Source organism: Buteo buteo, chromosome 4 (assembly GCF_964188355.1).
Source record: "Buteo buteo chromosome 4, bButBut1.hap1.1, whole genome shotgun sequence".
In the NCBI taxonomy this organism is placed as follows: domain Eukaryota; kingdom Metazoa; phylum Chordata; class Aves; order Accipitriformes; family Accipitridae; genus Buteo; species Buteo buteo.
In genome coordinates, this window is record NC_134174.1 from 54,582,638 (window position 1) to 54,598,304 (window position 15,667).

At 52.3% G+C, this 15,667-nt stretch overlaps 1 protein-coding gene across 4 annotated transcripts; it reads left to right on the forward strand.

The window, feature by feature from the left end:
• The first annotated feature begins 9 nt into the window (after window positions 1–9).
• Window positions 10–12,988, forward strand: POLL (DNA polymerase lambda). Of its 4 annotated transcripts, none has more exons than XM_075026234.1 (9): window positions 10–32; window positions 1,617–1,760; window positions 2,031–2,328; window positions 2,991–3,159; window positions 6,264–6,587; window positions 7,204–7,377; window positions 8,315–8,443; window positions 10,479–10,647; window positions 11,034–12,988. In XM_075026234.1, the coding sequence occupies exons 2-9, from the start codon at window positions 1,646–1,648 to the stop codon at window positions 11,396–11,398; spliced, it is 1,743 nt and encodes a 580-aa protein (XP_074882335.1). In that variant the 5' UTR covers window positions 10–32; window positions 1,617–1,645; the 3' UTR covers window positions 11,399–12,988. The 4 variants fall into 4 exon arrangements, with proteins under 4 accessions (XP_074882335.1, XP_074882336.1, XP_074882338.1 ...); XM_075026235.1 differs by having other exon boundaries at window positions 23–28; XM_075026236.1 differs by lacking the exon at window positions 10–32 and having other exon boundaries at window positions 153–1,760; window positions 2,034–2,328.
• The last annotated feature ends 2,679 nt before the right edge of the window (window positions 12,989–15,667 follow it).

Consider the following 15,667-nt stretch of genomic DNA (forward strand, 5'->3'; position numbering starts at 1 on the left):
GCACTTCCCGCCGCCCCGGCCCTGGCCTGTAGGTGAGAACGGCCCCGCTGCCGGGCCCATCTCCCCCTCCCCCGGCTGCGGGGAAGCCCCCGCGCCCCGTCTGGTTTTGGGTGGGTGGGTGGGTGTGTGTGTCTGTCTGTCCTTCCCCTCCTCGCGGTTGGGTTCGTGGGGGGCTCCGGCCTCTCCCCCGCTGGTGCGGAGGGTCTTGGCCTCTCTCGTCGCCGTCGCTCACCCCCTCCCCCCCGGCCAGGGCGCGGCGGGGGCTCCCGTCTTCCTCCCCTGGTCCTCGGCTCCCGCGTCCTCGGGCCCAGCCGCGAGGTTTCAGGGGAATTGTTTTCTGCTCCCGAGGTTTTGGGTGCCACTCGCCCTGGGGCGAGCCGGGTCGGTGGCATCGAAGCCTTCGTGGCCTGAGGGTGCTGGCAAGGCAAGCTTGGTGCCCAGCGCGTGTGTTTTGGTTTAGGTTACCTAAAATAGTATCTCGAAAAACGCTCTTCCAAGTTCTGAAGAGGACTTAGGCACCTAGGAGCTTGGAGGCTTTTTGGTGGTGGTTTTTTTTTTTCTTTGTATAATAGAAAGTATTATTGTTCTGAGACAGAGGTTTTTTTGGTGAAAACATCCTGCAAAACAGAAACGTTTCTGTGAGGCTGAGTTTTAGAAATGTAGCAGGGTTTCTTCTCCCCTGAAGCAGAACTCTTTCCTGTAGAAGCAAGGACTTGAATCCAGCTCTAGGTTGGTCTTCCAGAGGATTGTGTTTAGCACTTGGATGAGAAGGTGACCATAGGGAGAAGACACGGCCAGGTGGGACCATTTTCAGCTCTTCCGAGCTTAATGTGATAGATTTTTGCTGGTTTGTGTGTGAGACGCCTCTAAGCAAAATACGAAGTGCTGCACAGAGGAAACCTTCAAGTTGGCGTTGACTTAACACTGCAGCTGGGTGGAAGGGATGGTTGGGATATACGGTGATTTGGGGTTTTGTTTGGACTATGGAAGACCAACTTTCCTGGTAGCCTGGGCCGTTAGTTAAAGCTCCAAAGTTCGCCTTTGCAAGGTTTGTGATGGTAATGGTACAGTTATCACTGTATTGGACTTGGCTAGTTAATCTTCAGTAATTTGCTATTTCTAGCTGAAGCTAGGTTGGGGCTTTTCCTCCTGTGGCTGTATGAAACACTTGGTGTTGATCAGCTGCTTTATCTCTTCTCGTTCGTGACTGGATTTCAGCCCTGGCAGGAGAGGCATTTCCTCTCCCTTCACGGGAATGTGCTTAAGAAATGTCTGGGAAATAAAGTTGCTTCTGTTGGCTGGGCAGGAAGGAGATCCAAAATGTTAAAGTAGTTGAATACTGTCTATTATAAGAACCCAGGTTTAGTGGTTTCTGAGACACTCGAGCAGGGTCTTCTTAAGTGGCTTTTTGGTGGTTTCTAACTGTAATTTTTCTGACCTTGTGGGCTGAAGTTCTTGTTTCCAGGTGCCTCCCTCAGGGGAAGCGTTTTTGGAAGGCAACAACAAAAAAACCCAAACCCCAAGTCAACAAAGTCAGCAAGCAAAATGAGTGAATCCTAAGTTGCTGTAATTGTGTAACACTCTAAGCAACCTCTCTCTTTCTTACTGGCATGCAGCAGTTGCAGCTAAACTTCCCACCAGGCCTATGGAGCCACGAGGGATTGTCAAAGCCTTTCCCAAGAGGAAGAAGGTGAGGGATGACTCAGGGAAAAGTGCCCCTCCAAAGATCCCAAAAGAGGAAGGAACAGAGATACCTGAGGGTAAGTCTTGCATGCCCATGATGTGGAACATAATACTGCTACCCCAGCTTGTTAACTGGAGGTGCCATTTCCCCAAAGCCTGGAAAGTCTAGCCCCCAGGAGTGTTTTCTGTAGAGGCCATGGCCAGGTTGCTTTGATGTGTCCAGCTGGTGTCCCCCAAAGACTGCCTGCCACTGTTCATGCCATCAAGTCCTATGTGAGATATGTAGCCCAGTTGGTTTGGACACTGTTTCTCTTGCCACTGAGCTCCTGCCTCTGTGTTTTCCTCAGCAGAGTGGCTGAAACCAGTCACTGCCTACGTGTTACAAGCTGGCATCGGCCAAGCCAGGGCAGAGATCTTCCACAAGCAGATCATCCAGAATGGGGGTGTTGTACACAGCCAGCTCTCCTTGGAGGTGACACACGTCATTGTGGCTGAAGACATGGACTGTGATCGGGCCTTTCGGCTCCTTAAATTAACCAAGCTACCTTCAGGGTTGCATCTAGTGAAGGCATCCTGGCTAAGTGCTTGCATTAGAAACCAGAAGCTGCTGAGTACTGCTGGGCACGCTGTCTTTATCCCTCGCAGGTATGCAAAGGCCATGCTGTCACTCCTCCCTACAGCGCTTCTGTCCTAAACTGAACACGAAAATTTGACCTCTACTCAAATCTCAGACTGCAACTCCTTGCAGCTCCTGTGGGCATGACTCAGAGTCACTTTTTCTCGTATAGACTGTGAAATTTAGTGACTTTGTGACCAGTCACCATTCTGCAGGGTAGCAAAAGATGGAATAGAGTCCAGAAGTGCTCACAGGAGTTCTGTCATTTGCTACAGGTGCTAAAGGCACCTGTTTCTAATCCATCAGTGATAACAAGGAGATTTCTTTTAAAAATGTGGAGGATTAAATGCTGTTCCTTACTTAATCTAGATGAAAAGTAGAGAGAGAATTGACAACTAGGCACAAGAAGAAATAAGAAATGGAGCCACAGGTTAGGATCAAAATGTTTTGGCAAAGTTTTGGAGAAAGAGTCTAAGAGTGAGGTAGATAGGAGTGGAAGTTGCAGATGAGAGAGGTGGATGGAAATTGGGGAATTGAGCCAAAACCGGAGTAATTAATCTGTGATCTGAGATGGTAAAATTCATATGGGTTTTTTGCTCCATCCCAAAACATACAGAAGGATTTCTCAGTCAAACTTCTGGGGGCTGAGAAGTCCTGCTTCTCCTATACTAAGGCATCTGATCCATGGCAGGTACTTGAAGGAGGGAGAACTGCAGAAAGAGCAGCAACAGCAGGTCCTTGGCAGTGAAGAGGTCCAGCCCCCAGCAGAGGAGGGAGCAGTGAAACCAAATACTGAAGCACAGGTGGGGGATTCCTCGAAGCAAGGCCTAGGCACCCTTGGACAGCAGCAGCTGACTGAGGTGAGTCTTCCCGCACAGGCCCTTCTCCTTGTGAACAGATCCTATATGCTGCTTTTCTTGGCTACGAGCATCCCTGCAGGGATACAATGCCAAATTTTCTCAGCAAAGGGAAGTCATTTGGATGTTTCAGTGGGCTGATGCTGGCAGGCTCAGGCTGTGGACATGGTTACTGCTTCTCTTTGTCCCTTTTAGATGTTAAAAGTAGAAACAAGATCCCTTAAATTCCTGTCCCCATCAGAACGTTTCCAGCTGAAGCAGTCCCCGTGCTCTGATCAGGCCAAGGCTCATTCTGGTGATCATGTTTCCCTTGTGTCCTTTTGAGGAATATTCCCTGGCCGAGAATATCTCCCTTTCAGGAAGCTGTCTCTGATATTTCATCCCGTGTTCCTGCCTGAGCCATACTGACCCGTTCTCCACTCTTTGGCAAGCACCCTGTTCAGACACATGTGCAGTGGATCAGGTTGCCACTCGAACGATTGTGGTGGTGTGCTTAAAATATCTGTGTGGGGTTATTAGCGGCCTCTGCTGTGAGTCAGCTTCTCCAACCCGCTGTTAGCTTTCTTTCCTTTCTCTGTATTTTTGCTCAAGTTTGCTGAATTCTTTTTGGGCATTGGCATCATTCAAATCTATCTGTAGTGAAGTTACCCCAGACCTCTTAGAGCAGCAGCTGCCTTGTAATGCTGGCATCTGTTTTCTAACACAGTCCCAAATTTTGTTTCATAAAACCCTGTAGTTACTCCCCAACTGGCAGCCCACTGAGGGCTCCTTTGTTTTAGGCTTTCCTTTGAATATGTGTAGGGAGGGATCTTTTCTCCCCAGACTTACTATCCAGTGTGCTATAGGCAGAGTTGGCTGCTTCTTAACTGCATCGCCTTTGCAGTTACCCCATCTTTGCTATTTCTTGTAACTCTAATTTAGTGGCAGTTGTTATTAAAAAATCTCACACTTAACGGGAGAAATGATCTTTTGTACTGTTACAGATGCTGGGGTATCTGCCCTGCTTTCTGCTCGCATTTACTTTGGTTTGTCAGACAGCTGCTAGAGTCTGATGCCTTATTACCTTTTTTCTTTTAAATCTCCTCAAGCAATGATATTTTCTGTCAGTATGTGCACAAAAGCAATATTTGTAGACACTTCAGTAAAATCCCTTGTCCCAAGCTTTGGACTATGTGAGTCTGGGGAGAAGAGAACCCGTGGGATATGCTGTAAAGACAGTACCAACCACTCTTAAGACCCAGCTACAACAGTAAAGCTGAAACTGAAATCTCAGCTTAGAAGTAGCCTCCATTTAAGCACAGAGTCTTTTCTAGCTTGGGTGGATGTTTTTTCTCTAGGAGATGATGAGTGTGCTAGTGTTTCATACTGAACAGGGGCTGGTCTGGGAGTTCTGCATTTGGATGTGAACTCCTGTGAGGAAACTTTGTTACCAGTCAGACTGTAGACCACTTTGTGACTGGCATCTGGATGCAGTAGGTTTCTGCAAGGCAGCCTTTGCAAGTGGTGCCAGTTATTCACTGCCTGGACCCTGAGGCTGTTACTGCAGGCTGCCTGCCTCTCTCAAGTGGTGTATTGCCTCAGCTACTGGGCTTCAACTGCTATCCTGGCTGTGATCCAGACAAACCATGCATATTGCAGGCTCACCCAGCTCTAGCAAGTCAGCTGCTGTAGGATCCTGGACTATCTTAGAAGTTAATGGGGCTAGTTGGTTTTGCACGTATGGTTGTAAAGAGTCCATCAGCTTTGTTGGCAAAGTGTAGAGAGTCAGGGATTTATGTGCTGTTTCACCTATGTGACACTGCTGGCCGAGATTGCATGTTCCAGCTGCTGAGTTCTTTGCGTTGTGGTTGGATAACATGCTCAAATGCTTTTAAGGGGCTTACTAACTGATCTGAACACTCTGAGTCTTTACTGCCCTTAGAGGGAACAGTGTCTTAAGGGAGTTGTGTTTCAAGGCAAAAAAACCTGCTTTAGTCTATCAAATCCTCAGTCTGACCCAGTTTTTCAGAGTTGTAAAACAAGATTACAAAAGGGAAACATTCTTCCTCTTCTGCCTAAAGACTTCAGCTCTGTATCGTGCAGGAATTGTGTGTCCAGACCTCCTTAGCCAGCAGAACTAGACATTGTAAGGATATGGCTCTTAGTTAGGCTGACACTCTGCAGAAACTCACAAAAGGACTTGAGTGCCACATGTAATTGCTGGACTGATCCCAAACAACCCTGTGCCATTCAGGGTTGCTTCCACAGCACAGAAGCTCTGGGATCTCCGTGGACTCCTGTGTTTATACATCAGGAGAGACGGGGACCCCAGTGAGCAAAGCAGTCTGCAAAGCCTCTGTGTGGCTTCCCACTTCTATCCCCTTTTGTTCGTTACCTGAAGCCAAGGCTCATTGTTTCTTAAGTCTACACAGAGGCATCCTAATGCTGAGGGTATCAGCAAATGTATACATTGGTTCTTTCTTCTGTCGCTGAGGAATGTGGAGTCCTTTGTGTCATTCCTTCCTCCTCCTTTTCTCTTGCAGATAGCCATGGGGAAAATGAGGGGGTTGTAATTTACTACCGTGTTACGATTTTGTGTCTGTAATGTGAAAACAGAGTTTAGTGCCTGTCTCCTGTCATCTGCATCATGGGATGGAAGGTGCAGAGTCTGAATGCGAGAGATGTGTCTATGCAGCCACCAGACCAGTGAAAGGTTTCCCACTGGGAGTAGGGAGTCAGGATCTCCCCCAGTCAGGGATTTCAACATTGTCATACCATGCTGCCGGCAGCAGTTACTCACTTAGCCAGTGTCTTGCCTCACTTAGGTCTCAGGGGCTTGGCTATAGGAGGTATCTGTGTGCTTGGATCACAGGTGGACAGCAGTTTCTAGTCTCCTGTGCTTTGTGAGACATGAATGTAGCTTCAAGGGGTGCATGTGTAGCTTGAGGTGTGAAAAGCTATGGTGTGCATATAACAAACCACTTCTAGAGATGGCAATTTGAGCACTCCATGCCCTGGAGATTGGTTAGTGTTCTGACTTCCTACTCTCAGGAGCAGCCTGTGCCAAGGGGACATATGTGAGGCATGCACTTATTGTCACATGGCTGCTTTTCTACCTCTCCCTAAAGAAAGACTCTGCTGATGAAGACAGTGAAGGAGAAGATGCTAGTGTTACCCAGGGGGATCTGGAAGCATTGATTTCTGGCTGCTACCCTGTGAAATCATCAGAGGAGACCAGTGAGAACTCTTCCACAGTGGCCCAGCCTCCCAGCAAGTGGGTTTGTGCCCAGTCCTCCAACAGCAAGAAGGAGAATCACAACCAATGCATCACAGAGAAGCTGGAAGTGCTGGCAAAGGCCTACTCTGTCCAGGGGGACAAATGGAGAGCTCTGGGCTACTCCAAAGCCATCAATGCGCTCAAGAGCTACCACAAACAAGTCACCTCCTACCAGGTAAAACACCTTCCCAGGGTGGTGGACCAGGGAGATAGACCCAGCATCCTAGCTCTGTTATAAGCCAGATCCCTTCCTCTTTCTGTACATGGAATAGCTTATCTTCAGGCCTTGGGAATTCCTTCCTGTGTGGCAACTTCGATGGAAGTTGTGTAGCAAGTGTGAGCTGGGATTCATTGATCACCTGCAGTATTTTCAGAACAGCAGAAAAGTGGAGTCTGAGGCTTTTAGTGCCCAGTCTGAGCACTCATGAGATAAATGCCTTGCCCAGGCACCATGCAGGGACATTTTCACCTTCCTCTTGAGCATCAGCAACTGGCCACCATTCAAGATAATATATAAAGCTAACTGGATCTGAGCCTTATTGATTGTGACAGTCCAGACGCTAACACAGTGTTAGTGTTTCAGTCCTGTTCTGCATGCTTGTCCTTTTCCACTTGGCATTGAAGCGATGTAGCCTACGTAAGCCTGGGCTAGAGAGGAGACCATCAGGCAGATCTAGTCCTGCCACTTCCCAATCACTGATCGAATGGCTAACCAGGCTCTGAGTGGGTAGCAGCTCCCCAGCTTGTCTGTGATCTTTACTTTTCCAGTAGCAGCTCTGGTTTCTTGCTAGGAAGCCTGTAAAATCCCTGGGATTGGGAAGCGGATGGCAGAGAAGATCCTGGAGATCTTGGAGAGTGGGCACCTGCGCAAGCTGGATCACATCAGTGAGAGTGTGCCCGTGTTGGAGTTGTTTTCCCACATCTGGGGAGCAGGGGTCAAGACAGCTCAGATGTGGTACCAGCAGGTAAATTTAGTGCCTTGCACAAGAGGTTCTCAGACTATGGTTTGAAGACTGCTGCTGAGTGCAGGAGCATTGCTTTCACAAATATTTCCCAATTGCCAATATCCATGGATGGGATTTGAATCTGGTTTTAAGGGAGGACCTATGAGGCTGGGTCCCATTATGGGTGTGTTTGGGGAGAATGGAGTGCACCCGGCTGAAACTTGAGTTTGGGTGGGCATAGACGACAAAGATATGTGATAGGGGGAGTGGTGGACAAACTGCCTTTTCCATTAGTATCACTGCTTGGAGGTCATCTCACACTGCTCATAGCAATGACACTGCTAAGAGCCAGACTTGAACCAGGACATCTTGGCCGTGAAAATTCCTCATCCAGTTGCTGGCCTGTTGGCCTGGCTGGCTGCTGTAGCTGTCAGAGCAGTCATCCACCTTGTGTGGAAGTTGTAAAAATGAGGTTGAAGTAATTGTGCCAACAGGAGCAACCCAGCCCACTGGGTGGGTTTGTTCTTTAAAAATAGTTTTTTTCCTGAGCACAGTGCTAATGAAGCCTGGTTTCATGTCGTGTTTGGTTTGTGACTAGATTCTCTGCTGTCTTAAAAATACGGTTGTGTTCATGCTGTAGGTTTTCCCTCACTGGGATATTCTGGGTGTTGTTCCTTTACCTGCATTACTTGTTTTACTTCAGGCTGTAGGAACACAGTGCCTTAAGAACAGTAGCCTTCTGTCAGGTTTTGTTAAGATTCAAAGTCATTGTGGGGTGGAGATAAGAGGTGTATGTGGGTAGCGGGATTGCCTAAGTGATCTCTACATGTGATCTCAGAAGCTGTGACAGGCCTGGACTTGAGACAGGTTAAATACAGTCTCCCTGAATCTTGGTTGAAGGTATTTGAAAAGCAAAGTCTCGGTATGTGTTTGAATATCATCACATGGTCTGCACTAGGGTTTCCGGACACTGGATGATATCCGCACCAAGGCAACTCTCACCAGCCAGCAAGCTGTGGGGCTGAAGCACTACACTGATTTCCTGGAGCGCATGCCTCGGGAGGAAGCTGCAGAAATAGAACAGACCGTGAGTAGCTCGGCCCCGGGCCCTCAGAGTGGAGTTGGGTCCTGACAAGAGGGTCCATGCTGTGGAAATGTCCCTCGCTGTTACAGCTGAGCTCTTCAGCCTCTCCTCTGAGCAGGGTCAGTGCTTGGGGGACCCTTTTTGGGCATGGGCACACAAGGCACCTACTTTGCCCTGTAGGAAGGTTCAGTTTGAGTGCCTGACGAGGAGGCAGCTACTTCACAGGTGTCAGTTCTACACACTACTTTGAAAAAGGCTGCGTGTGGCATGGTAGGATAAGCAGGTTCCGAGCTCCTCTTTCCTGCCTCTCATCGTCTCTGAGATGTCTCCTTTCAGCTGAGGCCCCTGAGCTGTCTCCCTGGTGCTGCTTATTGAAAGGAAGCTGTGAGCACCCTGTGATCTGGTTGTCAGTGGGAGGACAGAGCATGGTTATCCTTGCTGGAAGTGAAGGGGATCCAGGTTGCAGATGGGTGCTGCTTGCTCTAGTACGCCATGGCACTGCAGGATTATGGGGTGCTAAGCCAGTGTACCCTAATGTGAGCAGAGAGCTTGGGGGACACACTGTCATTGCTACCCCTGTGCTCTCTGATCACCATGGAAGCAGCAGCCAGCGTGACCCTGTCACTCGGCCACAGGGCCTGGCCATGAAGAATACACTCCTGCCAGGCTCCTGCTGGGGTGTCAGTCCCGTGTGCTGGATTAGCCATTTTGGTGGTGAGTGGTCCCTTTCCCAGGCAGGCTGGGTCGAGGAGCTGGCTCTTGGGGGTGGGTCTATTGTTATCTTGATGGGATTACTGCGCTGCCCTCCATACACACGCACACACCTCTGATCCAGGCCCAGGAGAGAGAATGAGGGATTAGTCACTGTCTGTGCTGCCTGTCACAGTGAGATCTGAGGAGCTTTTAGGCTCTCGGGTGGGGCTGGGAGTTTTCTAGAAATCTTCATTTAAAGCCAGAAGGGGGGCAAGAACACCAGAGGAGGGCTTGCTCCGCATGAGAAAGGATTGTGGCTTCTTGGAGCACCTCTGGGGCAAAGGTTAATGGGTTTATCTCTTGCTAATGAAGGATGATCCCCAAGAGTGACAAGGGGCTGTGGGCAAGGACACTGCCTTCCTGAACCCCAGCCTCTGAGATGGCCTCGTCACTGGGAATTGCTGAGCCCCTAATTATTTGCTGCCAGCAGGGTGATTGGCACAATCAGACCAAGAATACTTTACTCCTATCCAAGGACTTGGGAGCCTTTCTTAAGCATTTAATGAATGAAGCCATCAGAATTAGCACTGTCTGCACAAAACAGGAGCTGGGGTCCAGCCCGGAGGTGGCTGCATTAGGGGAAGTTCTGATTATGTGTGTCTGATTGCTGGCAGCAGCTTGTTGGCATCCATTCAGTCTAAAATGCTGGGACATTTGTGTTTTTTCCGGGTCAGGAAGCCTAGCTCTCCTGCAAAGGCACAGCTCCTGGCAGGAGTGGACTCTAAGGGACACTTGCAGATTTTCTGCTGTCTTGGGTCCTGCTGGGGAGACTCTCCATAAACCCATCTCTGCTTCTGAAACAGGACCTGTGACCATCTCATGTTGAACTGATTCTCTTTGTGGGCAGAGCTGGTGAGCTTTGCCCTCCTGGCCCACGGGAGAGCTGAAGAACCTCTTCTCTCCTGCTGTCTCAGAAGCCAAAGGCCCTGACAGCTTGTGCCATACTTTGCCTCCTCAGCATTGCTGCATCTTCCTGCTTGTCCCAACCCAGTGCCTCCAAGAGCTGATGACTGCTGGTAGCACCACGGTAGATCATTGTATTGGGTGGCAGTGTGCTGGGCATTTGCAGGACTGGGTGGAGGCCAGCCTGGCTCACATGGCTCCTGACAACAGGCCAGCCTCCTTGGTGGGGCAGTTTGTCATGCCTGTCAAGTGTCTGCTCTGTAGGGAGACCCTGGAGATGCAGGACAGTCCACAAGGCAGGCACAAGATCCTTTGTTGCCTTGATAGAAAGGGCATGAAGAGTCTGGTCTCTGACTCCTCACTCCTCTTTCTCTTCTTGGAGGTCAGACAAGCTGCCCTGGCCCTGAAGCCTGGGCTCATATGTGTGGCATGTGGCTCCTACCGTCGGGGGAAGCCCACCTGTGGAGACGTGGATGTGCTGGTCACTCACCCAGATGGGCAGTCTCACCGTGGGGTGTTCAGCAAGCTGCTCGACAGCCTCCACAGGAGCGGTAAGAGGACTGGGGGCTGGCACATGGTGCTCAAAGCTGTTCTTAGCATGGCCAAGCCAAGGAGGTGATGAGGTGAATGGTACTCATTGAAGGGCAGGTGATCACTTTTCCCAAGGACAGGACTTCTTGTAAGTCCGTAAGAGTACTGCCCCTGGTCCTGGCCCTGCTCCAGTGGCAGCTCCACAGCCAGTGTTAAGGAGGGAGCATTGCTGCAGCTCAGTGTGGCTTCTCCTGTCTGCCTGAGGCTATCAGGGCTGAGGTTGGTTGTCCTTGGGGTCCCACAGCACATTATGAGACACCTCAGCTGCTGTCTGGACAGTGGGAGTTCAGGGTGGGAGTGTCAGTCTCTTCCATTCAGCTCCTCTCTGCCTGTTCTCTCTCCCCAGGCTTCCTTACAGACGACCTGGTGAGTCAGGAGGACAACGGTGATCAGAAGAAGTACCTGGGGGTCTGTCGCCTCCCTGGGCAAGGCCAGCGTCACCGCCGGCTTGACATCATCGTCGTGCCTTACAGTGAGTTTGCCTGCGCCCTGCTCTACTTCACCGGCTCGGCTCACTTCAACCGCTCCATGCGGGCCCTGGCCAAGACCAAGGGCATGAGCCTGTCGGAGCATGCCCTCAGCTCGGCTGTGGTGCGAGGCCCTGGAGGCGTCAAGTTGGCTTCTGGTCATACTCTGCCCACTCCCACCGAGAGAGATGTCTTCATTCAGCTGGGGCTGCCTTACCGGGAGCCCTCCGAACGGGACTGGTGATACCCAGTTGTCACCCAGCACCCTGGGCCCACTGCTGTGCTGCTGTTTTGAAGGGTGCTGCTTTCCCCCGCGCTGCTCTGTTGACTGCAAACTGGGGAACATATCCCAGCAAACTGGGGCTCCTTGCAAGCACGGGGCCCTGCTGCTGGCAGAGCTGTGTGGCTTCGCCCAGCAGAGGCCGTGGGCTGGAACCACACCGGAAGCATTGCCTGATGCCTCAGGCAGCCCCTGGCTACCAAAAGGGCTCGCTGCCCATCAGCTACCCTGGCCCTGCTCTCCCCAGGGAAGCTTCAGAAGGCTGGGCTGCAGAGCCCTGTGATCCAGCCCCTCCCAGTGCTTGGGAACAGGGGAAGTGGGATGCATCTTCCTCTGTGTCTGAGCACAGACAGTCCAAAATCTCTGTCCTGAGCTATGCATGAAGGCAGCAGGGGTCTGGCTTGGCCCTGGAACAGGCCTTCCCCCTTCTCACTACTACTGGCAGCTGCTGCTGCGGGAATCACAAAGGGTCCCCCTATGCTGCTGCTGTGTCCTTCCTCCATCTGAGCTGACTTGTGTCCTCTGATGGGTCTCACTGCATGGGCATGGGCTGCTGTGACTGCCACCAGCTTCCCTTGGTGCCAGCTACGCCTTGAAGGACACGTAGGGACCTGATGAGCCGTGCCTGGTTGCTCTCAGCCTGTCATGTCCCAAGGATCCTCTGGCACAGAGAGCTGTGATCCCCCTGGTCTGGCCCCGAGGGCACCTTTCCTCTCGGTGCAGGAGAGGAGTGGAACTCACAGCTCAGGGAGCTGTGCTCAGGAAGGATTTGAATGTAATGGCACTGAATGTAACCCAGCAGGGCTGTGTGTTTGTGCATAGAAGGCATGGAGGCAGAGAGAAATGTGAGGAGATAGTTTAGTTCTAATTTGGGCGAAGCAAAGTTTTCCCATTTTGTGTGTGTGTAAGTCATGGAGTCATCTGGTCTTTGATCAGAGAAAGTGTGTTTGTGTGAGTTTGTGTATGCATGTACATGTGGCTGGCCCTGTCAGTTCCATGGGAGTGGATTTTATTTCTTGGGAAACGTCAACTATTTAGTATTCTGGAGATGAAGTTCCCAGAGACTTTCAGTGCTCTGTCTCTGTTATGGATATTGCGGCGGTTCCTCCTGGCAGAGGTGCTGCTCTGCAGCATCAGCTGCCAGGAACGCCATGGTGGGCGTTTCTGTGCCAGGACCCCAGGGCTACCTCTGGGTGGTCCCTGGGCCTCACCTGGCCTCCTGCTCCCTTGTCTTGTGGGGCACCCAGCCACCCCCACTCTGCACTCTGCTGTGTCTTCGTCACATGCAGTGACAAGCTGCGTGTTTGTTGCCAGGGCAGGCACAAGGGCATTAAACCTGGTGGGTTTGCACAGTTTCTTGCTGCAGTGTCAGCCATGGCTGCTGGGCACCAGTAGTGGGGCTGGGGTGTTTGCTGGGGAGGCCTTGACCCTGGCAGTGTCATTTGTCAGCCCAGCCTTTCTACTGAACACCTAATGGAAATGAATGTCTTCTGGTATGTCTTGGTGCTTTGAGAATTGAAGTATAATAAAACCCTTCTATCTTTTTCCTTTGCATCTCTGTCTTTTTGCTCTCTGCCCTGCAACTGTTGGGACCCTTCCCTCTAGCTGAGCAGGAACCCCTCCTGTGCTGGCCCATTTCCCTGGTTTCAGTGCAGGCAGGGAGAAGGCAGTGGAGACCTTCACACTGTTGGATCACCACTTCTGGCTCTCGGGGCAGGGCAGGGAGTTGCTGGCCACCATCCTCCCATGGCAGAGCGGGACCTGGCTCTGTCCCAGCATCCAGCTGGTCATGTGGCTGAGCTAGGGCTGGCCGTGCCCAGAGAAAGGAGCAATTCCTGAGATCTGAGCCTTGGGTTGAGCTCTTACTTCAGGTGTGGAGTCAGGAAGGGATTGCTGTCAGCTTTTCCATATTTCATCAAACAGTAGGGTATATGGGAGTTGGCTGCTGCTCTGTCTCCTGTTCCGTGCCTCGAACACAGCTCAGTCTCCTGAGCATGGAAATGCTTTGGTTGTCCAAGGGGAATCTGAACAGCCTGGAAGCCAAGGGAGCACATGGAGATGAGCAGCAAGAACGGTTGGCTCAAAAGGGAGAGAGAAGCTGGGGCAGAGCCAGCGAGGACTGGGCTGGATTATCCAGGAGCACAAAGGGGAGTCAGCTGCAAACCAGGGCCTGGGAGGTACAGGGGCAGCATTCTCTCCCCAGGAGGGCTGTGCAGCCTGGGGACCAGCCCCAGAGAGGAGGGGTCCCCACCTTGGGGTCAGCCAGGCTTGGCTGGGCAGGGCCACAGCTGGCCTTGTCCAAGGCTGGGGATAGTCCTGCCCCAAAGGGAGGTTGGATGGGGGCTCCCTTTCCCTCCAGTACAGCTGGGATGGTCCCAGAGGATTTGTCCTAGAGCCTTATGGCTGACAGCCCTGGGCACAGGCCTATTTCTGCCTGGACTGGGGCAGGGAGTGGGGTATAGGGCTGCTCACCTTGGTCCCTAGATGAACACAGGTTTGCCTCCAGCTCTGGGTGCTGGGGCAAGCTGTTCTTGGAGGGCAGGGACTGCCCCCTCTCACCAGGACCAACGTGCTGGGGACATCACTGGAGGTGTGGGAGATGGGGCACTGCTGGCCCCCAGCTCCTTCCCCTTTGTCACCTCCCCTCTCCAGGGCCACAATTCACGCTCTGGTGCCAAACGGGTGCTGCAGCAGCGCATCAAAGCCCTGGCCTTGCTGTTTGTGCTGCTTTTACTTGGGGGGAGCCCAGACACAGGGATGTGTGGGGCTGGGGCTGCTGAGGAGCAGGACTGTTCGCCCAACCCCTTGGGAAATGGCAGTGAGGGTGGCCCTAGTGGATACGTGTCATGTGGACGCTGCAGGGGGAGAAGTCCTACCAGCCCCCTGCTCTGTGAGGGAAGGGGCCTGATGTCTGTCTGTCCCCTCCCACCCCACAAATCCCTGCCCAGGAGCTTTGGAGGGGGCAGAGGGCCCTCCTGTGGCCAGCTGCAGCCAGGTGAGCCCAGGGTAGATAGGGGCCATCTCCCCTGGGTGCAGCTGCGGTGGATGCAAAGGGCAGCAGGTGAAGGAGTATGACAAAGAGCTCGTCCAGCGCAGCTGGGGGTGACATTTCTGGATGCTGAAGGCTCCTGCTTCTCCCTCGTCCTGGTGCAAGGGAAGAAACATGAGGGGCTGGACTGTGCTGCCCACTGTGAGTCAGCCCCAGGCTGGGCAGACCTTCCTGCCCTGGATGGAGGGGACAGAGCTGCCCCACACAGTCTCCTCTTTGTGCCCCTAATCCTGCCCTCCATTCTCCCAGTCACTTGCAGACCCCAAGCCAGGGGCTACCTCCAGCCTGGCATCTCCTGGGGCCACGTGTTCCTCTGAGACCCCTCTTTTGCCCTTGCAGCAGGGCAGGACCTGGCCAGCCCCTTACCCCAGCACACCTTCTGCCTCTCCTAAACCCTGGGATGCCACACTAATGAAGAAGGTACAAGGGATGGGGGTCCTGGGGTGCCTGGGAGGAGGTGGGTGCTGAGCACCCAGGATGGATGCAGGCAGGGTGAGCAAAGACAGTTTTAGGCATCACTAATGAGGTGTCACCTGGTTTCTGCTTCCCAGGAAGGGGCTTCGGCTATTCCCCCTCCCCAGCACACCCCCTTCCAGCCCTCCCTGGCTGTGAGTCTGATCATCCTGAAAATTAAAAATAAACCCAAACGCAGCAGCATTTAGAGACTGAGTGGAAAGTCAGGGAGCTGGGATGGGCACTTGGCTCCTGCCACAGAGCCTCTCGCTCCCACCCCGCCATTCCTGCACCCCCAAAGTGGGTCTGGACTGTGGGCCTAGGCAATTCCTGTCCCTCCCATCAAGCATCTCTATGCCCCTTCAGGGTAAAAGGAAGAAAAAGCCTGCGCCAAGTCATTGCAGCTCTCAGCATTAGGCAGCTCTTCTCACCCTGCTCCCTATCCTGCAGGGAGGACACCTATCCTTAGCTATCATGCTTGTCCTCGGGCAGGGGTGGGAGGGTGCTGGGGCTGGAGGAAGAGGGGTGCAGAGGGGGTGGTTTGGCTCCTAACACTGGTGCTTCTTATTCATGAGTAAATATTTGCTAATGGCAGCACGGCTGGGCGAATGTAAGGGAGCTGCTCCCCCCGCCGGAGCAGGCAGGGAAATGAATATGAATTTATCATGATTAGGTGAACCCAGCAGGGAGAGCGGGAGAGAGAGGGCTAGGCAGAGAGGGGGGCGGGCGAA

Coding starts and splice junctions, on each gene's coding strand:
- POLL (XM_075026234.1), top strand. CDS start 1,646: ATGGAGCCACGAGGGATTGTCAAAGCCTTTCCCAAGAGGAAGAAGGTG. Junction 3,160..6,263: donor GACAGCAGCAGCTGACTGAG/GTGAGTCTTCCC, acceptor CTCTCCCTAAAG/AAAGACTCTGCTGATGAAGA. Junction 8,444..10,478: donor CTGCAGAAATAGAACAGACC/GTGAGTAGCTCG, acceptor CTCTTCTTGGAG/GTCAGACAAGCTGCCCTGGC.